This window comes from Anser brachyrhynchus, assembly GCF_964034855.1.
Source record: "Anser brachyrhynchus genome assembly, chromosome: 5".
Classification (NCBI taxonomy): Eukaryota; Metazoa; Chordata; class Aves; order Anseriformes; family Anatidae; genus Anser; species Anser brachyrhynchus.
In genome coordinates this window covers 35,326,620-35,349,641 of record NC_137699.1, presented here as the reverse complement: position 1 = coordinate 35,349,641, position 23,022 = coordinate 35,326,620, and the positions used below count along the sequence as shown (strand labels likewise).

Genomic DNA, 23,022 nt, shown 5'->3' with positions numbered 1-23,022 from the left:
GAAGTCAAATGAAGATATGTTAGCTGTGCCTGTGCTTTGGCTGCAATTTGGGAAACATGGTGAAGGTGGTACCATTACTAGGTGTCAGGAGGTGGGGAGGAGTATTTTGGTTTGCTTACCCCACCAACATACCGCAGCATGCTGGGACTAGCTGGTGGCTCTGGCCACATCTTCTGTGTCTGGGTTTCAGCACTGCCCACAACTCAACTTTACAAAGAAGCCAGCATCAGTGTTGGCTCCATTTAGCAGAAACTTGGGTGCTAGATTTTACTGCAAAGAATTGTAATGAGAACTACACAATATAGATACACACTGTAAGTACTGTTTTCACTCTACTTTGCCCTCATATTTGCTGGCCCAACCTTATCACTGACACTAAAGGCAAAGCTCCGCTGGAAGGAATTTGTTCCCATGATTTAATGAGGTTTACGTATTATCTCTGCACCATGCTGCCTGGCAGAATCATAGAATATCCTGAGTTGGAAGGGACGCACAAGGATCACTGAGTCCAATTTCTGGATCCCCAAAGGACCACTCAAAAATCAGACCATATGTCTGAGAGCTTTGTCCAAAGGCTTCTTGAACTCCGGCAGGCAGTGCCATGACCACATCCCTGGGGAGCCTGTCCCAGTGTCTGACCACCCTCTGGGTCAAAAACTTTTTCCTAATATTCAACCTGAACAGCCCCTGTCCCAGCTCCATGCCATTCCCTCGGGTCCTGTCGCTGTCCCCAGAGAGCAGAGCTCAGCGCCTGCCCCTCCGCTCCCCTCGTGAGGGAGCTGCAGGCCGCCATGAGGCCTCCCCTCAGCCTGCTCTGTGTGGGCTGAACAAACCAAGGGACCTCAGCTGCTCCTCACATGTCTTCCCCTCTAGACCCTTAACCACCTCTGTAGCCCTCCTTTGGACACTCTCTAACAGTTTTATATCTGTTTTATACTGTGGTGCCCAAACTGCACACAGTACTCGACGTGAAGCCACGCCAGGCAGAGTAGAGTGGGACAATCTCTTCCCTTGCTGGTTAGTAATGTCATAACCCAGGGTATGGTTGGCTCTCCTGGCTGCCAAGGGACACTGCTGTCTCACGTTCAGGTTGCTGTTGACCAAAACCTCCAGATTCCTTTCTGTGGGGCTGATATCCAGAATCTCGTCCCCCAGTCTGTACGTACAGCCAGGGTTGTCCCTTCCCAGGTGTGGAATCCAGCATTTGTTCTTGTTAAAATTCATATTGTTGGTGGTTGCCCAATTCTTCAACCTGTCTAGATCTCTCTGCAAGGCCTCCCCACCCTCAAAGGAGTCAACAGCTCCATCCGATTCGGTATTGTCTGTGAATTTGCTCAAAAAACCTTCAAGTCCTACATCCAAATCATTTATGAAAACATTGAAGAGGACTGGTCCTAAAGCGGAGCCCTGGGGAACCCCACTAGTGACAGGTTGCCATTCCAATGTAACACCATTTACAAGAACCTTTTGGGCCCGACCCCTCAGCCAACTGTTTACCCATCTTATTATGCATTTATCTAACCGTACTCTGGTCATTGTGTCCAGAAGGATACTGTGAGAGGCAGTATCAAAAGCTTTACTGAAATCCAGAAAGACTACATCAACTGGTTTCCTTTGGTCAGCTAGATGGGTGATCTTGTTGTAAAAGGAAATCAATTTTTTTAAACATGATCTTTCCCTTGTAAACCCATGTTGGCTGTTACCAACGACTGTGTGGTCCTTCAGGTGTTTTTCAGTAGCTCCCAGAATAATCTTCTCCATAATTTTACCAGGCACTGAAGTGAGACTGACAGGCCTGTAATTGCTAGGGTCTTCTTTCTTACCCTTCTTGAAAACTGGGACAACATTTGCCAGCTTCCAGTCTACTGGGACCTCTCCAGATTCCCAAGATCATTGAAAAATAATTGAGAGAGGTCCCGTGATGACATCAGCCAGCTCTCTGAGTATCCTGAGATGAATCTCATCAGGACCCATGGATTTATATGTATCCAGCTGGAGCAGCAAATCCCACACAAATTCAGGGTTGACTGGAAGTTTATTGTTCCTGCAGTCATCTAAGCACCCATCCCCTTACCGTGATGCTATAAAGCTGTTCTCAAGGACCTTGGCATTTTTTTATTTTTGGTCTATATGAAATCTCTGCTAGGAAAGAGACTTCTTGGAGGAATTTTGGAGGGAGTTTTGACAATCTACATTTTGTTAAACTGTTTGGCTAAAATCAAAGAACTTTCCACAATCAATTAGGATTTTAAAAGGAGCAGCAAGAGCAGCTGTCCTCTTTCTCTTCCTACACAAGGGACAAGCTGAAAACAATGGCTTTTTTCTGCACAACAAGTGGCCAAATGTCTTGCCATATGGTATTTGGTTTGGAAGAATGTACACAGGCTCAGAAAGAGACAGGATGAAGAGAATGTAATACTATGAGGCTTCAGGAAGCTGCTGAGATGTAAATAGTTGGCACCTGGGTGGAGATTACGGGGATCATCCCTACAAAGAGCCACTGGTAGAAGGGGAACTGCCTCATGCCTACAGAGTTGCTGGGAAATCGATCACTGGGCTACGTGTGAGCCTTGTCACTGTTTTTGGATCCACTCTGCTCACCTGGTAGGGGTCCTGTAGGGCGGCTGGGAATAACAAGCTTGTCTAAGAAGCATAACTGATTATCTCAGCCTACACAGGGTCTAGCTCTTTCCTTTGCCAGACGAACAAAAAAGCAGCTAAGATGGCTTTGTGTTCACTGAAATGTTAAACTTTTTCAGAAATGAAATCAAGATATTTGTGAGTTGACTTTTAAAAATAATACATATATATGATATATATATATATGCTTTTCAGGACACTTTCTGCACATTTTCATCTTTTGGATCCTGATTGTACTACTTTTCATGGGAAACACTCTGTAGTCTTTCACAATATCCCTACTTCTCATCCTCCCAAGCCATTTTAATGGTGGGAGCATTAATATGCCTCCCTTTGTCCTATCTTTGCTCCATATATGAGGTTTTCTGTCGGTAGATGCTCCTGTAACTGGATACACACGGTGCCCAGCACACCATCCCCCAGTCCCCACCTGATAAACATCAGGGCCTTCATTCTCAGCAGATTCTTCCTCAGAAAATGGTATGTTTTTGATAAGAGGAAAGACATTCCTCCTGCAATGTAGTGCACACCTGCCCCTGTGCACATTACAAGAGGCAGCACTGATGATGTGCGTGCCAGCAGCTGGGAGCATATGTGAAACAACAGGTACAGAAGAAGCCTTATAGATAAATCAGACTGGCATCAAGTCATCTTGCTCTGAAAAAAAGACTTATCATAAATAAATAAGACTTTGCTCAGGGAAGAGAGAGATTGAGGCACAGTTATTCTATTTGCCTCCTTTTGTCCACCTGGCAACAAGGGCTCCCTTCTCTGCAGCACTTTCTGGCCATGCTCTGTGCAATGAAATAAAACAGAAAAATGGTGGCTAATCCCCTCCATTTAAATATAGGGAAATCAAGGCAAAAAGCTTAAACAGTTTGGCCAAAGTCCAGTTTATGTAAACAATAGCACAGTAAGGCACTAAACCACCGCTTGGTGCTTTCTGCATGGCGTCGCCCTTACTTTCAACCCCCTCTTTTTTTTCATGATAAAATCAGACTCTCTGAGAAAGTGATGGGACCACTACTAAGCTCTTACTCTCTTAAACCAGTCCAGACTTTTGTCATCTTCAACCAACAGACCCTCTGAAGAGATTTGCTCCTGTACTGGGCAAAATTCTGGTTAAGAATCATATGCCTATGCCCCATCAGGTCTTGACATGTTGTTTGACAAGAAGAAAGGACAGGAGAAGCACCCCAAGGCCAGCTATCAGCTATCCTCAAAAATTTCAGCTGGTAGGGACATTCTGAGAGAGAAAATAAAATAAAATAAAATAAAATAAAATAAAATAAAATAAAATAAAATAAAATAAAATAAAATAAAATAAAATAAAATAAAATAAAATAAAATAAAATAAAATAAAATAAAAGTCTTGTGGAAACAATGGGTCCAAGCCATAGAATAAGCAGGAAAACCCACCTTCCTGGCTCCTCCAGAACTGCTGTCTCAACCCAACAACAACATGACAAACTGAAACTAGAAGAGAGAAACCAGAGGTCATGGGTTGGAAAGCAAAAGCTGTTATAAAGGGGGATGTGGGCCATGCAGAAAAAGCCTGGATAAAATTAGTAAGGTGTAGGGGCTGTATTAGCATTATTATGACTTCTTTCAATAAGTGATCTGGCCAAAGTAGGCAATATCTCTGGCACATAACAAAAATAGATTTCACCACTTCTACCCCAACAGGAAATTCTGGAGTATACAGACAGCTTCTGAATTGTCAGCTTTCATATTCTTTCTTGCTAATGCTTGTCTCAGGGAACTCGGCTCTGAGTTCTGAAATGCTTCAAATATTCCCTTGTTGCTAAAGAGAGTTTAAGGGAGGAAAGACCCAGGAACAAAGTAGTAATGGGAATTTATGCGTTATCATGTTCTGTGACCAGTTAATGTCTTATAAGTCATCCAATGAGGCAAAGAGGCAAAGGTTGAACTTGAGCAGTCCATTCCAGCCAGCCAATGTTTTTTGCCTTCGTGAAGCAGTTCATGCAGGAGACAGCACTGGGAGAAAGAGGGAGAGAAGAGGATCAGCTTAATTAGAAACATATTTCTTCAATAACTAGCAGCTCACCATGGATGTTTCTCACCTGCTCCTCACTTCTGTGCTCTTCCTGCTGCCCTTCATAGCACAAGTTTCAGCACAACAACCAGGTAAGTTGTCGCAGGAGGTCTGTGACCACAGGATAACAACCCCTGTGGCACCAGCTTGTACCATTACAGCTGGCAAAGGATTTTTACAGTCTTACTTTAAGACAGTTTTGTTCAAGGGCTTTCTTTTCAGTGGTAACCAGTGGGGTCTCATGTCTCACCCACTTCTGTCACAACATGAATACTCCAGCAAATTTCTATCTCATTTGTGTGTTTTTCCAGGATGTTCCGTCTCTAATGAAAATCCAAGCGTTGAAGAAAATAACCCTCCTGGATACAATGTGACCACTATCGATTTGGAAGCAGGTTTCACTGCAACGGTTGATCCTTCCTCGCCAGATGGCAGTTATTTTACCATCCAGGGGTCTCAGCTGCAGCTGGTCAAAAGTGTGGACTATGAGGTAAGCTTTTAGCTGTCAGGCTGTAGGGATGAGATGGATAATGCTGGGAAGCAGTGGGTTTCAACAAGGGGTCTTGGACTTCCAGGGATTTATAGTCTGTGTATAAAGTATCTAGGAAATATTTTGACTGTGCTTTAGTTCACTACCAGGGAGATCAGCCCTTGCACAGGCAGAGGGCAGGGAGGAGGGGGTTGCATTGTATGCCTGCTGTCACCTTCCTTCAACGAATCTGTATGAATTAAAACAAGGCGGAGGTTTAAAAAAAGAAGTGTGACAACTGTGGTGTTCAGAGCTCTCCAGGATGCATGTAAAATGATCCTTATTTGCATGTATAAAATACAGTGCTGAGCAGTGAGGTAATCTTATGTTGAGCATAAAAGCAGTATAAAAGGTCAATGTGTTCAGTTAGGTCGCAGCTAAATTATTTTACCTACCTATGGAGTTCTGCATGCAGCCACAAGTGTCCTTAAACTGCCATTTCCCTAATGTAAAATCCCACATTTGCATGAAGTACAGCAGACAGAGGTAATACCCTGCAGGCAATGCTGCACTTGCTGCATGACGTATTTCTGTTTCATTTGATTTAAAAAGAAATCTGTTTGAACTTTCCTTAAGCGGGAGAAAATGGTCGATTAGCTCTACCACCAGGTTACAGGAATCACAAAGAAAGAAGATAGTAAATCAGTCAGCTTTGACCTCAGTAAAGCAAGGGCCCAGCACTGATAAATGGCTGCAAAAGAAAGAAGGGAAATGTTAGAAATGCCTGATAAAAAGATAAAGCCCTTCTGATTCTGCAATGCATGCATTTGTCTCATTTACTTCAGAAAAAGTCAGTATATTTTGTCTTGTTTCTAAAATGGCTTGGGTTTTGTTTTTGCATACAGACTGATACCGCGCTGTTAGTGACTGTGGCTTGCCAGAATGCTGCTGGGCAGGTGGGTGCTCTTCCAAACACTCTGTTCTCTTACAAGATACTGCAGGCAAGCACTTACTTTCCTTGTCTCTTTCTAGTCCACAGACCACGGTTAAGAGCCATCCTTTTCTTTCCAGGCAGACACAGTCCTCTAATAGTCAAAGAAAGAGCACTCAAGGCTCTGTGAATGGGGAGATGTGGGAGCAAACTACAAACCCCACACCCTGTGGGCTGTCTGCAAACCCCAGCCCTGTTCAGCACCCACTAGCTGTGCTTCTCAAACCTTCCTCTCTGTCACTCTGCAAACTGGGATCAGCCCCTAACAATCTTACCTTTGTGTTTGATTCTCTTGTTTTAACATTTCTGCAGAGAGATACTTTGGACATTATTGTGACCATTATCAATCTGAACGATAACATCCCAGTGTTTAAGCAAACGAATCTCACCGTAACTGTTCCTGAGGTAAGGATTTCACAGAAATGAAGAGGGCACTGGGTCGACCAGTGCTATGGGACTAAGCAATAATTACCAGGGAGAAGTCTTCAGCCAATTTCACAGAGAAAATAACCACAACATTGTTTCAGGACAGAAAAGTGAACGCAACCATTGTAGCCCGTGAAGATTTAAGTGCTAGTGATGCTGATCTGGACATCATCTATTATGAACTCAATTCAACAGTGCAGGTGAGCTTTCTTTGGGGGGTGGGGAAAAAAAGAGAGAGAGAAGTCTTTGTGTTTAATTCAGATGAGCTCCAGCTTTGAGGCTAAGGGATCATTGTATTGCATTTGGCTCCTCAACACCTTCTGGAAGAGGTGTTTCTTAAGTAAAAGCTTTTTGTTGAGTAAGCTTTTTGTCAAGTACAAGCATTGGTTTGGCTAGCAGAATGGAGCAATCGGTATTGCTGGTATTGAATTCTTCTAGTGCTCACACTTCTATTACATTGTACAGTCTGCACTTTAATCTGGGATATTCTGAACCATATGATCTGGGGAAGTCATGCTGGGATGGTCTGTAAACATACTGGGAGAGACCTTTGCACCTTACAGAGTTCAGAATTGCTCTGAGTCAGATAGGGAAAAAAAGGAGTTATTGTCTGTTTGTCTACAGTGCCTATACAGAGTGGAGATACGAGTTGCCCAAGATCACAGAAAAAGTCTTTGTCAAAGCCAAAGGCAGGCCTGACTCTCCCCAGGTGCTAGTTTAGTGCCTTATTTTACTTGATCTTAAGGGGTTTGCTTGATAAAGTGAGAAACAAATTGTAAGCACAGTTAAACTGATGCCAGGCTAGACTGGAAATCTGGAAGGGTCTGCCAAAAGTAAAAATTTAAAAAAGTAAATTCAAGAGAAAAACAAACAAAATGTATATTTACATTTTTATATACCATCATGCAGTGAGCAGGTAGTGTCCAACATTCTGCCTCCATTAACTCTGGGATTAAGCTCTGGGATTTTAAGGGCCGTGAACAGAAACCACGTTTTGAATTTTAGCTCTGGGACCGGATTTTGCACTCACATTGGTGTAAATCCAGAGGAATTTAGAAATCCAGAAGAATTCTAGTCAAGACACGAGATTAAAGAAAACCCAAAGTGCAAAAGGTTATATACTAAAATGCAATTTATACTACTTCCAGTTTGGCCTTGTAGTTGTTTCCAAAGTTCATCTGTGCTAGGCTAAGTGATCGTGCCAGCTCTCAGAGGCTGTTCTTTGTGCATGGATGTTGAATTGCTTGGCTGTCATGGATCCAAACCAGGATTGTTGGAAACCTGTTTGAGTACAGGAAATAAATGAGGTAGATTTCACCCAGTACCTGCCAAGCAGGTAGACAGGCAAAGCAGGGGATCTTAGGGGAAAAAAAGTCAAGGGAACATGAAGAAACCTTTCTGACAAGCTAGGCAATGACAGTGTGCCATACTAAATGATTACATAGGGCTCACATTCCTACACTGCCCCCAGACCCCACTCCAGGTCCCCAGGCTTGAAGCTCTGATTGGGATGACAAACACAGCAATGAGTAGTATTTTCAACATGTCTGTGATCAAGTATGCTAATAAAGCTTTTCCATTTATTTATTTATTTTTACCCAGGACACCACCAATTATTTTGCCATAAAAGGAATCAATAATCCTGAAATATATTTGCAAAAAGCATTAGATTATGATAAATTTAACTCAACAACATTGATCTTGTACGCAATGGTAAGTTCTTTAGGCAGAACAAAATGCCTCGTATGCCACAACCTCCCTTAACTAGAGGGCAAATCTGAACGGGAGATCTCTGGGGTGGCAGGAGGGAGGGTGGGTACTGGGGGCAGTAGATTTGGAGCAGCCTTCCACCCTCCATAACCACACTGACTGCATCCAGACTTGCATTCAGTCCACCTTTGTCAACAGAATGTCAGCAGATAATTCACTGCTTTTGCTAATTTCATATAAACTGCCTCTCTTCAGAGAGAATGGAGTTAAAACAGCTAAAAGACCCTGGGTCACTGGCTTTTGCAGGTGGGTCCTTTTGGCAATAAAACTTGCAGCTTACAAATGTGCTTTGCTTCTGGATACAGGACAGGCCTGTTGGCAGCAGCGAAATCACCCACACAGTTACTGCAACAATAAACATAATTATTGAGCAAGCTGACACCAAACCACCCTGGTTCCTACCCTGCAGCTTCATTGACGTGGACAAAAGCATTTGCATCAGCAGCCCCTATTCTGGGAGAGTCAATATATCCGAGATGTCGGTAAGCAGGCATGACCAAACAGTATCCCTGATGCTATGTTCTTGGTAGTGGGTAGTGTCTAATAATTTTCAAGAGCTTGTGCTGCTCTCCAGACATAAATGCAGATAATTCAGTGTGACAAGGAGTCTTCATCGTCCTGGAAGGTGGAAGTTCTCCTCACTCAGAGGAGCACTGCTTGTCCTTGTTCCTACAGCATGTTGCAGGAGAGGCAAGAGATGGAAAACTCTTTGCTCTAGGCCTTCTCACCTCTCCCCTGTTACATTCATCCCCCATCATATATAATATATATAATATACAACAAATGTCATTCTCACAGTTTGAACCAGCAGAGCCATGATGGGATGGGAGAGTGCTAATAGCATTTGGTGCTGTAGCGTGCTGTGTGACACTTTGCCTTTCTATTGCAGACAGAACCACTCACCCTGTATCCAGGGCCCATCTATGCTAAAGATCCGGACTACACTATAAATGAAAAAATTGTGTACAGTATTGTTGGTGGTGAGTAGAATTTGTCGCCTTCTCCAAACTGCCTTACTTGTACATTCCTACATTACCTGCCAAGAGGGGGTGCCCTGCACAGCACTTGAGAGTTGAGGGCCTGGAGATTTGGCCCTCTGTTTCTGCCCCAGAAAAATAATTAGATACACAGAACATTGTGGATTAAGTAGAAGACACAGGCTGTACAAAAAGGAAGAGGAAGAGAATTGCAGACCCATAAGCCAAGCTCCATGAAATCTGTTTCAGAAAGATTTTTTTTTTGGGGGGGGGGGCGGGGAGAATGACATGTTTTATCTTTAAGATTTTAGACCAGATTTTGCCAGTCTTTCACCACTTTCATAGTCTTTGAGCTGAACTTAAAAACTCCGAAATCATCAGCATCATTTTCATTCATCACCAGAAATAATGCTCTTATTCCACTGTGCATTGCCACTGCCTAATCTGCCCTGTTTTAACCTTGATTTCAAAAAGATTACTTGAATATAGTGAACTGATTGCCCAGTCATTGACTGGGACACTGGGCCACCTTTTCATTCAAGGGATTATTATTATTATTATTATTATTATTAACAGTGAGTTCTTGATTAACGATCAAGGCAAAGGCAGATCGTATTGGTCAGGTGGAGTGATCATTTGTTCATCTCTCTTATTTGTTCTACATGGCACCATATCTGTGAATATACTCCTGACAATAAAGATGCTAAAGAACCTCAAATTCCACTGGCATTTTGGAGGTAGTGTGACCTCAGTCCTCCACAGTAAAAAGGGAACCCATACTGGGGATCCTTGTCTAAATAAGGCCCACAGTATCTCAAAGTGAGGAAAACAAGCAAAAATTGAACGTATATTTTAATGTATATCCAACATAGATGGTTTTATGATTCAAAGACAGATTGGTGATGTAGGAGGTTGAATTCTACCCCTACTTCAATACAAGAAGGTCTCTGTGTCTAGGCTTCTTTTGTAGTCAGCAGAGAAAAATAGGTGTTTCCAGAGCTGAATGCGGCTCATGTTGAGGCCAATGTCCATGAGTCAGATAAACCATGCACTAAGATGTCCCTTTCTCTTCACAGTCTAGGTAACAAGGTCAGGTAGAGATGTCTGCCTGGTAGATGTCTAGAGCTGTTTAAGATGAACCCCCACCCAACAAGATGGGAAAGGCAAGGACAATGACATCATTGTCTGGGGGTCATTGTCACCAATATGTGGAAAAAATGAGCCATGAGCTTGAAGTCACTTTATGAAGTTATCCAATGTCTCTCAATTTCTTTAGGGAATGCAGATAATGTATTCTCAGTGGATGCAGACACGGGAAATCTAACTATGAACAAAATAGCAACTTCCCCAGACTCGTACCTATTGCAGGTCATGGTAAGTCTGATGACATTGCATTCAGCCATCCAGCATAGTTGGCTTTCTAGGAAGCATCAATCTTGCTGTGCCAGGAGTCAATTACATTAATAATGAAAGCTAACTTGTTCACAACCTTTATTTTGGAAGTATTTAGACCAAGTATTTAAGCAGTATCTTATACCAATTTACATGCAAAACCCTTGCAGGAGTTGAGGCGTTTTCCCTTGTGTGTGGGTTACACCATCAAAGCAAGTTAACTTAGCAAGTCTCTCCTGCTGAGTTCAAAGTATAGATGAACATAACTGGAAGGCTTTCTGTAGACGTCACAGGGGCTTGTCTTAAAGTAGCTAAAGTAACTCCCTCCTAGAAACAACCTCCTCTTTTGGTTGCACTCCTCAGGAAAGGAGGAGTTGCAAAGCACCCCCTGCACCCAGGAAGATGTGGACTCTCAGATAGTAACAGAGCTGATCCAATCCCTCATGAATTTGAAGAGGCTCTGCCTGCTGGTGTTGGAATCCCACTGCTTTGTACTTAGGCATGACAATTTGTCCAGAGCTGATCCTTATTAAGAGCCACGTCTAGATTCTAGGGCAAGATAATGTGGATGGCCAACAGCAGAAGCAAGCAAAGGCACAAGGACCCCAAAACACAGGCCCCTGTGACAGGCCTGGCCCAAAGCTCACTGAAAATGATGGAAAGAACTCCACGTGTTGGAACACATTTTGGTGCAAACCTAACCTCTTATGTCTTGTCACTAACATTGTCACTAACAGGAAAAGACTAGCATTTCCCTCTCTCTCTCTCTCTCTCTCTCTGTCTTTCTCCTGTGTATGTGTGTATCTCCAGGCCACCCAAGTCAACAACAAACAGAAATACTCCGTAGTCAGCGTGGAGATTAAGGTCATCAATAAAAGTGACCATGCACCATATTTTGAGTCCAGTACCTACACAGGAATAGTATCTGTTGGTGTGGCCCCAAGAAGCCTTGTCTTCCAAGTTGAGGATCCTTCAAGTCCCTTGATGATAAAAGCAGCAGATGATGACTTCCCTGATGTAAGAAACTGAAAATGCACTGAATTCTTACTTACTGCTTCAGCCTTAAAGCAGAATAAGCAAACATAAGGAAGGGGAGGTGGGGAGAGACAAACACTAGCTTTCCTCTGCTGTCCCAAATTATATTTATCTGGGACTTTTACATAGAATCGTTTATAGTGTGGTGTAATCTGGAGAAGCTGCTGGGCTTCTTTCTTCCAAGTGCCAGTGCCACTCAGATCTATGTAGGTAAACTGATTCACTGTAAAACAGCATGCCAAGTAAGCCCAGGATTAGCAAATCCTGTGAACAGGTCCAGATCTGGGTTAGGGTTTCTGAGAAGAGATCAGGGAGGCAGGATCCCAGGCAGAGGTGTTCTCTCTCTGCTAGGTCAAGAAAAGCTATTTGTGGACTAGCCTAGGAAGAGGAGACTGTCCAAAGACAACAGACTAGCAAGTCTTCAGTCCTGGGCTGGAAATAGTTAACCTTCTCCCTATAGTGAATCATTTTTGAGAGTGCCATTCTTGGAAAAAGTTCTAGGAGAAGGAAAGTGGAGGAGATTCACTGACGAGCTGTTCCCTTTCCCCCCCCCGACAAATGTGCTAGTTTTACCGATGGCAAAGCTTCCATAACAAGACTGGGATCTAGTACTGGAATAACAATCTAGAGACAAAGGAAAAAAATATGTAGACCTCTGCACAAGGGTTATTCTCCGTTTATATCCCCCTTCAGCACTGTATTAAAGGCAGAACTGATCAAATTTAGTAGGTCCCTTGCACAGATGTGTTTTGCTTGGGGAAACACTAACGATACCAACACAAGGTGGATAAGACTTGAGGGTTTGTTTTTTTTTTTGAGGCAAAACTTTTAGTATACATTCTTAATCTCTGAGTAAAAGGGTGAACACACCCGACTTCAACCTTCCTTCAGTTCAGATTTATTTACTGCACTATACACCCACTTATACTTCAGGCATATTTGACAAGTCCTGCTGACAGGTTGTTACAAAGATGCATGCAAAGCACAGTGTGGTTTAATCATTCACTTTTCTGGCTTTTCAGAAATTCAACCCAAACATTGAATACTACATAAAAAACAGCACTGATTTCATTGCAACCAGAGATGGACTCATCCTGACAAATGTCAATCTGCTGTCACCAGAGACTGTAATCATGGAGGTAGGACAACTTTCTTCATATTTTGCCAGGGTTGTGGAAGGAAGGAGTTTCTAACAGAGAAGCACCAAGAGTGGAATTCCATTAGATGTGGAATATAATGAAAGGACAGTCCTTGCCCCAACTATTTGTATCACAAATGTATAGGGATGGAGGGAGATGTAGTGGTAGTAAATGCACTCTGCATGACATAGGCTACCCTCTGGTGCTAGCTGAGAAAACGTTTCCTCTGTTCTCCTGTGGAAAATATCATTGGAGACAAGCAAAAGGTCAACTGGGGAGATTTTAGGACCCTTGTCCTACAGTCTGGTTTGGACTAAAAGACAAATAAATCAGAAAATATAAAATCTAATTTAATCCCCCAATTTCTACCCAAAAAGAGAAACCTACCAGAAACTTCTTTTTTTCCCCCACACATACCACCTAAGAGATATTGAAGACATCATAGGTACAGAACAGGGGCTGCTTAAGTTTTTTTCAGAGGGAGAAAATACTATGCCAAGGCTGAGTCCAGAAGAGGGCTCCTAAGATGATAAGGGGACTGGAACTCCTGTTGTATGAGGACAGACTGGGAGAGCTGGGCCTGTTTAGACTGTAAAAGGGAAGACTGATGGGAGACCTCATCAATGCGTATAAATATTTGAGGACAGGGTGTTAAGAGCATGGAACCAGTTTCTTTTCAGTTGAGGCCAGCGAAAGGACAAGAGGCAACGGGAAAAAACTGAAGCACAGGAGGTTCCATCTGAATATGAGATGGCACTTCTTTACTGTGAGGATGAGAGAGCACTGGGACAGGTTGCCCAGAGGGGTTGTGAAGTCTCCTTCTCTGGAGATATTCAAAACCCACCTGGATGCAATTCTGTGCACCATGTGTTAGGTGACCCTTCTGGGCAGGGGGTTTGGACTCAAAGATCTTCAGAGGTCCCTTCCAACCTCAGCCATTCTGTGATTCTGTAAATCCAGTACTTTTTTTTTTTTTTTTCTCAGTTCAAGACAATCACAGAAGCAGTTAATAATTCTAGACTTTCTAAAAAGAACATATTCATGTTGCCCACCTGCCTGCCAGTGCCAAATGGCAACGCTAAATCTTGCCTGGCACAATACCATGTCCTCCGGAGCTATCTGACACAGCTTGACTACAGCAATATTTTAGCTACATGGGCAGACAGCTGCTTGCAGGGCAAAAAAGTGTGCCAATGTCATGCTGCTACTGCCCCACACTACCTCATTGCCTGTGTACAGCATTGCACTGTACTGCAAAGCTGTTTGCAAATGATGAATGTGGTTTTGGCGGAGGACAGGGACTTTTCAGAACTCTTCTTCTGTGACCAGACTGCCCCAGCTACAATGCAAGGATATTGGGATATTGTGAAGATATGGTAAGGATATGGCCGAGGTACTTTGTCCCCAAAGGGTCCACCACTTCCCTTGAGAGAAAGATAGAAATCTAGAAAGTCCCTAAACTATCTTTTCCCCATGTTCACCCAGGCTGTTGCAAAAGATACAGTGAGTCTGCAGGAGGCGAGCACCATCATCACAGTGGAGATCATCTTTACTGCAGGTAGGCTGTGTATCTCTTGGTTTTCTGGTAAAGTGAGGTGACTGGGGAGTCTTTTCCACTCTCATGGACAAACCGGCAATGATAGGTCACCCAATGAAGTCTGTGGGCCTGGGCTAAGGCCAACCCTATATCTACTGGAGGTCCTATGGTGGCTATGATAGAGAAAATGCTCAAAGGACATCCTTAGGATATGGTCACCACGTGCCTCAAACAACCTTTTGAGGCTTTAAGCAGTGCTGTGTGAGGTAGCATCTTTTCTTTTTATTCCAAAATTAAATCTGTAGTTGCTTCATAGTGTTTTGTGAGTCAAAAATTACCTGGAATGTCAAAGAAGGATTGCCCTGACACCTTGGTACATCCTTGCTCTTTTTTTGACTAAAAATAGAGAAAACTGCCTCATAATTTCCTGTCTTATACAGGAGCAGACAGAAGTTGGCGCACCCCCACAAAGCCAGGCTTCCTCATGAGCCATGGCATTTTCTACTCAGGTCAGGCCAAGTTCTTATACTCCAAGATTTTAAGGCCTTTCCAGAAAAAACGACCCATGAGAAACGATAGACATGAAGCTACACACACAACCTTCCAGCTATCATTTGGATTTGCTGAAGTAAAAATAGCCTACACTTCTGTACTACTTAGAAATTTCTCTTATAAATCAGTTAGATTTGAAGCTTATGAAGCTTTTTACACTCTGAATGGAGAGGAATCAGTTTTGTGCATTTTCACATCAGGGCAGGTAGATTATGTCCAGACTTCACTGACTTCTCCCTGGTGTGTGGTTGAACGCCCCAGTTGGGCTTTTCAATTGTTTCATCCTCAGAAACACCACCATTGTGAGGATTACTGGAGGATGAAAACAGTGGGATCCTGGGTGTAAATTTGGATTCCCTGATGGTAGTGTCACTTCACAGTTGAAAACACCGTCTGCATTAAAATCACCTAAGCACAGTTTTAGGTGACACAGCCCAGCTCAGCAGAAGGCTAGCTCAGGTGTCAGTACAGCAAGGTGTTAATGCTCCAAGCAGATGTACCAATGGGTCAATGCATCTTTTAAATGTTGCACTTGCTATTTAAACCCCACACAATAATGATGCTGGTGACTATACAACAAAGTAGAGGGAAATTACACTGAATGGTTCAGAGCTTGTGAGAGGATTTGTGCTTTTTTCTCTACTACAGCTAGCACCCAGGAGTGGCTCAAATAGAGCTGAGATTACCATTTGCCTGGACAAACAGTAGGATATTTAACCCTCAGCTTGAATAAGTGGTGTTACAGAGTGTGTGTGCAACAGGTTAGAGGGTGCTTTACTAAGTGTCGCAATATCCATGGGGAAACTAGAGTCCTTTTCAGTATACCTTCCTTCCGAGAAGCGGTGACTGTACGCTGACCTCTGGTTTCTGAGACATTGGTACCAGAGCCAGCCTACGTGGATTTCAGCATGAGTCATCCCACCAAGCTGAGCTAGCTTTGATGGAGGTACTGGGTGCTCCACAGCACAGAAGGAGCTAAGGGCGGTGGAGCTTCACATCAGCTCTGTGGGCTGTGGCTCCCTAGGAGACATGATTAAGAAGTGAAAATTCACTGATGTCCTAAAGCCTCACCAGCGTATTAATGATAAACTGAGGGTGCAATCAAATGCAGAGAGGGTAGTCAGAGTTTGTTGTCATAAACAGGTCAGCAGGAGAACAAAATTGTGTTTAATTAATCATTAAAATTTAAAGAGATTAATTTACATTACAAAATGAAGCTGAAAAACTTAAAAACAAAGAATCCCACTGACAACAACAAGTACCGCTGATTAACCCTGAAGAAGTTACTGTCTCTCCACTGTAATGTTGATCTCCATACAAATATGCTTACACTGACCAGTGGCTGAAAGCATACGCAGTTCCTGAGGAGGCTGATATGTGTTGCTACCGCTACAAAGAGGGCACGAAAGGGTTTTCTGTCCTGGGGACCTTCTAATGTTTTTCATTCCTATGTCCTAATGAAGCTGAGATATATCCTGGAGAACAGCAAGTGTTGGGCAGAGATGAGACCCCAGAGTTAGCCCAGGCTGGGCAGTGCTGAGTTTCTCCAAGCTCCTGCTTGAATAGTGCCCATGTATCCATCACTCCTGTTAGAGTCACTAACTAAAAAGAGTCACTAAAATTCTGCTATGTGAGAAAAAGTATGTGTCCTAGGGGGAGCTCTGCAACTACTTGTCTTCTCCTGGAGGGGAAAGGGACTTTCCTCTGGTTACAAAGAGCCTGATAGTTCAAGTTTGGAGACAGGAATCAGTTTCAAGAAAGAAACTTCAATAAGAAATTCAGCAAAAATCCTTCCAACAAAAACCCTCATGACATAATCCCTTTCTTTGGCCATAAACGTGGTTCCTAGTACCCTTGCATTTATCAGCATAACAAAGATGTTATTGTACCCTCATCTGTTAATACACAAAGAAGTCAGAGCTGACCTGGTTGGTCATATTGACGCCAGAGTCAATTCCTCTCCTTCCAAGGAGCACATTGTTTTTCTACTTTTATTTCCTATTCTAACATGCTCATCAGTATCAGAGGTGAAGTTCCACATTAAAGAAAGCTTTGCATTTTCACATACATATATACAAACATACCTCATTTTTGCATGCTGGGGGAAATGGGTGAAGTGGGAACAGACAAGATCGACCTAGCTCTACTTCTGCTTAGCTAATACAGTCATGTACATGTTTGCTTATTTAAATCATAGGGTAAACATCATAGTCTTGTAAATAGATGCTATTTCCACTTTAAGTAACTTCTTGCAAGCTATAATATTCTGTGAGTGGCCACTTTAATAGAAACATCTGCTTGCAGGACAGAAAATGAATGACATTTCTTCTATGACATTAAATATATCACTGCCACATTCTACTGCACAGGATGCTTCGTTGACCTTCAAAAACTCTTTGGAGCTTTGCACACAATGAAATGTTGTGCTTAAAAGCTAGTTGCCATTTTAAGACTTTGTAACATTGGTTTGCTTTTCTTGTAGATAAAATCACCTCTGATAAGTTATACACTGCACAGGATATGGGTATCTTAGGTGGTATCTTAGCAGCACTGTTGCTGATTACCTTAGTCTTCCTTGGACTGATGATATACAAACATTATGGGAAAACGGTCAGATTCCTGATAAATAAAAAGGTAAGTGCTTTGTTTGTACCTGACTTGCATTAAGAATTTCTTAGAGGTAGGAGGTGGGACCTGAGGAGGATTTAGAGTATGGATGGGCTGTCCAAATACTACACATTTGTGTGAAGGTGATGAATCATTCCTGAGACAATATTTGCAAAGGTAGTATCGCTTTGGTGATGTTTGTTATTGATCTTTTTTGTCCTCTGAGGCTGGAGCCATATGGTAGTTGAACAGGCATAGTAAGGAGAGGAGCACGGCTCCACAGAGCACAAAATCTAGGATGAATGTGACACATACCAGAGGTGGTCTCTGAAAATCAGGTGCCTGTGGTATAAACCACTGCACATCCTTTCTCTATAGACGATGGAGAGAAAGAGCCCTTCTTATCCTATCCTAAAGCTTGGCCTTAGACAACCAAGTTTTGGACACCTAGGAACTGGACACCTAGGGAATTTGTCTTAACCTAATCTGAAGTGTATATGATGCATATGACATATCCTGCTCTACTCAGTGCTTTTGTATTCTCAAGTGCAAAGTGTTGGCCAAATTATAGTTTGCATAGGAACAAATGGATGCTGGCAGACAACCTTGAACACCTAAAATGCAGGAACAGTGCCACTAGACAATAGACAGGCAATAACATATCTTTCATCACCAATGGTCCCAGTAATTCTCCATGGTCTCTGGGTTTTAAAGTAGTTTTGAGATTGAGAAGCTGTCCTTAAGGTCATTTGCTAGGCTAAATTCTTCACAGTAATTGTCATCTACATGTAAAGAAAGAACAGCATTGTTTAACTGCTTAGGATGTGTTTTTGCAGTTGTGAAGTTTTTAATTTTTATTCTTGAAAGGGAGGAAGTGGAAAAAAAACACCAAAACAAACAAACAAAACAACAACAAAAACAAGCAGAAAAATGAAAGTTCCTGCCTAGTAGCAGGAAATTTGACCTGGACTTGGTAGGCAGCATGTTTACTTGCTATCAGTGAACACTTCTCCACCAGCATCAACAGGGTCCAGGGTCTTGCTTGTATATATTCAACAAAGGCCAGATGAGTACCTTTAGCCACACACCTACACCCCATTTAATTTCCTTTCACTGCACTCACAAGGTGTCTCTCCTCCTGTAGTTCTCCAAGGATGTCCCTAAGAGCTATGAGAACCAAGCTTACAATCAAGATGAACACCCAGATCTGAGTGCCAAAGAGCAGGAAAGCTCAGAAAATGGTGGTATAACTGAGCTACAGCAGCCATCATTTTTCTTGACCTCTTCTAAAGAAGAAATTGATGGCCTCCCAAAGACTTCCACAGCTTCCGCAGTCGTCTTTGACCTGGAAGAGAAAGAGAAAGAGGAAGAGGAAAAAGAAGAGGAAGAGGTGAAAGAAGACACTAAGCATGAGAAAGAAGTAAAGTCTATCCTCAAAACAGACAGGAATGAGGGGGACCAAGGCTACAAAGCCGTGTGGTTTAAGACCGATGTGGATCCAGATGCTGGAGAAAAAGTTGAAGTGATTAAGGACAATGCATCAGATTATGATGATGACAGTGATCAAGATCTGCAGGAGAATGAGGAGGAAGAAGATGACAAGGATGATCACCACAGAGGGCCAGGGGTATCTATTGATTCAGAAAACTCATCATTCCCAGCTGCAGAAGTGATGATTAACATGTCTCGCACAGCGACAGAAAATGACGTTAAAGTGTAATGGGAATAAGTCTGTATGTTCCCCACTGAAATGGGGGAATCTCTTCTGCTTTTCTGAGATGGAGCCCACCTTTCTGCTCGGGGGTAACTGGAACACAGGAGGACACAGTTGCCTCTCCTGCATGCAGAGATTAAAGCCAGAAGAGATTATAACTAATTTAACCTCTTAACAAGACCTTGAAACATCATGTGGGATTTTGGACGGGGAAAACATGTCCCATCTCTCCACCCTTCTGCCTGTTTGCCCTGGAGTCCTCTACATCACGTTTCCCAAACTGGCTGCAGGCATAGCAGAGATATAGCTACACTGACTTTGAAGCAGTTAGCTCAGCTCATGGTAGCAATTTAATTGCACAATCCAATGCTCTCATCTCCTCTTGGTGGGTAAATGAGCCAGCACTGACTGCTTGGATGTTCCCTTTAGGGTGTTGCAGGTTGATGCCAGCTGCAGGGCGTAAGCCAGCGCAAGTCACTCTGACCCTGCAGTTGCTCATATGACTGCATCCAGGTGCACACGTCAGGGCTTGGCTCTGCTCTCTGCACCCCAGCACACGCAGCTGGCATGACATCAAGGGGACTGGGAGCAGCAGGAGTGCCACGACAGGTCCCCCTTTTGCCACAAAGCGGGTGTTAAAATGCTCGGGAGCTGTTGTTTCCTCTGTCACTGATAAGCAAGGACGGATCACGTGCTCTTTCCTGAGGACTTTGCCAGGCATTTTTCTATGTCACAAGACACCTAATTGTGCTGTACCTTGTGGGCCAGATAAGAGCTTCTGCCAGAACCTGCCTACAAAATGCCAGGAGTATTTCCACCTCCCTGGGATTTTGGCAGCGATAGATATCATTCTGGGGTGCTGGATGTAGGTCAGCACATTGCTTCCCATTGTGTCCTTTGTCCAGCAGGACTCGAGGTGTCCCTTATAAAAGGGACTTCATTGCTGCTGAAGGTGGAGGTCAGCATTTGCTTCCTAGTGCCTGACGTCACTGCCTTCTCTGCCCCTCACTTGTGGATGCAAACCTTTTTGCATTCCCACCTTTCTCCACTCATAAGAAGCCCAGCAGGCTCTTTTACAATCTTCAGGCTTCACCGAGAGCTGAGCTGTGGCCTGAAAAAGGAGGTAATTTGCTGAGAGCAAGTAATCTCTGCTGTGTGTGGCTTTTGAGCCCAGGTTTGAGCTAGAAAGGCTGCTAGCATGATGGACCCCTTCTCCCTCAATCCTCCCTCATCTTTCAGCAATCTTGTCTTCAGCTGTGGTCCTGCCACCAATTCAGCAAAGAGAGCACTCCATTGCCTGGCGGCATGGGGAGTGATGCTCTGGTCCAGATTCACACTTCCCATCAGCAAATTGCTTCTCCCAGCTGGCAATCAAAAACCGGGATGTTTTCCACTGACTGAGAATATGGCAGTGTGCGTTTGAATCTTCCGATCTATCAACACAAAATTTGTGCTGCTGCTGGTTTTTCCACTTGGGGGCTAGCTCAGGGCAGACACGGGCTGTTGAGCATTAAACTTCCAGTAAAACAGGGACAATAATCCTGGGTCACAAATATTTATCTCACTTGCTCAGGTTAGCACAACTGCACAGAACTGTAACAGTGTAAGTGTCCTTTAAGAGAAGCAACAACAATTAGTACTCCTGCCTTTGCCCTACAGGGCAAATCTCCACATTTCTTCCTTTTATCTAGATAAACCCTTAAGGGAGTGAAACCGAAATACATCTGCCGGGATTCTCATGTACACCAAAACACAGGACAATCACTTCCAAGTAGGCTTTTATCTTGGTTTATACTTTGTTTCTGTACATCTCCCCATCCCAGTGTTGTTAGTGCTCATCTCTGTTGTCCTGTCTCTGAGGAGAGCTGGCCTCGTTGCGTGTGGACTTTAGGAGTTGCACTTTTGCTGAAGGTGGAGACTGAGATATGGAAAGCTTTCGTCCTTACTGCAATAAAGCTATTTGCCCAGAAATTACAGCTGTGGTTTGACTGATAATGGAGGGTGGGGAGTGTGCCCTGCGTTTCCTTTGTAAGCGTGGTACCTCCAGTAGCTTAAGGTTATGTCCAGCAGAAGTTTCCCATGGGACTGTGAGAACTCTCCAGCAGTTGCTAGTTGCTAGCCCACCACCTTCAGCCATCAGCAAGGGTAGAGCCAAGCCTGCCCACCGTGCTGATGCTACCCATGGGAAGATTGCTGGTGGGTGGGTGGGTGAAGCTGAAATGTTTCTACTCTGGTTCCCTCCAGGCATTTGCTTTATTCATCTCGTCTGGCTAAAGGCCCAAAATATTGGCCACCAGCTTGCCGTACACCAACAATCAGCATTTGTGATGGTGTTGCAAGCAGTGCTAAGTGTCCTGCTGACTAGGGATCATTTTTTCAAGGCAGGATTGTGTCCTGGGGCAGTGGTTGACATAGCCTAGCCTACACAGGACAAGGGGTGATCTCTGTGGAAGGCAAGCAGAAAACTGTCTGAAGAAGCAGCTGTTGTGCTAACAAAACAGCAATTTCTCCCCATTGGATGGGCAAAGGGAACAGACACAGCACTGTGTTTTCTAACACGTGGGAGTGAGAAGAGACTGCAAAGGACAAAGGAGGTTTGTGAGAGGGAGCAAAACACAGATAAAAGCAACCTGGATTTCAGCAGCCCCTCTGACCCATTTTTCCTGCATCTGGGACCAGTACTTCCCAGCTTCCATTTATTGCTACCCACAGCTCTGCTACACGGGTTACAATTGGCCGTTCCTGCCTCCATGCGTTATTAAGGAGCCTTGAATTATTTTAGCATAATGACCTGAGAAATGACTGACTGGCACTGGGAAGAACTGCTGATTGACAGATCATCTCTGTCTTTAACAAACCAGCAAAAATATTTCTGGGAGAAATGTTGGCACACAGATGTTTATACTGAAAGCAAGGAACATGGGCCAGGCCCAAATCAGTCCTGGTGCACTTGGATATGGAGTGCTGGCTTGGTGTCTACTGTAGCACAGCAAATTTGGCCCCACCAGCCATTACTAAAGATGATACCACCACAGTGATGGTGGGACACACATATTCATGCACAGCTCCTCTGGATCAGCTGTCCCCGAGTAACTTAGTGTTACAGCAGAAATACCTCTCTTAAAGCTGCTAAAACCAGGCCCACAAGTCCATGTTGGCAGAGATGGTCCTCCACCTACTCAGATGACTGAAAAGGCAGCAATGAGAACCAGTGATGGAGGGCAAGAGCTAGGTTGGTGGGGTCTGCGATCATGTTCGACCAGTTCCCCCAAGCTTTAGCAAAAATCCTGAGTGGAGTGTTCTCCATTGGGGGGCAGCAGGTCACCTAAAGAAAATTCCCTTCCTGAGTGAGACCAGAAGATGGATCCCTTCTCTCTTACTCCTCACACTGATACACCAAGCTATTTTCCTCACAGTCTCCCCAGATGTGCAGCTCCTGTTTTCCCATCTCATTTTCTGCAGCATTTTGCTAGCATTGGGATTACCAGAGACACAACTTTCCTCTCCCTTTTACATTTGGAGACTGCTTTTCTGTGGATCCTCCTTCTCCAACTCTTCTTTCTTCACAGCTGAAGAAAAAAAAAATATCAAATCCTTTTCTGCTTTTCCAGAAGACTGTTTTGTGATAACCTGTGAGCAATGACTGAAATAAGTGGTTTCCAGCAGAATGTAGTTCCTGGTGGCTGACACAGCATAGCTGCTCCATTTCCTCCTTTT

At 43.6% G+C, this 23,022-nt stretch overlaps 1 protein-coding gene across 1 annotated transcript; it reads left to right on the top strand.

Annotated features, from left to right (window-relative positions):
• The first annotated feature begins 4,596 nt into the window (after positions 1-4,596).
• CDHR5 (cadherin related family member 5) lies at positions 4,597-21,276 on the top strand. Its single transcript, XM_080592903.1, has 14 exons — positions 4,597-4,788; positions 5,008-5,186; positions 6,071-6,121; positions 6,469-6,561; positions 6,684-6,782; positions 8,185-8,295; positions 8,658-8,834; positions 9,242-9,332; positions 10,606-10,703; positions 11,532-11,738; positions 12,779-12,895; positions 14,381-14,453; positions 17,467-17,618; positions 18,736-21,276. Exons 1-14 carry the CDS (start codon positions 4,710-4,712, stop codon positions 19,309-19,311), a joined length of 2,103 nt encoding a protein of 700 aa, XP_080449029.1. The 5' UTR covers positions 4,597-4,709; the 3' UTR covers positions 19,312-21,276.
• Positions 21,277-23,022: the final 1,746 nt, after the last annotated feature.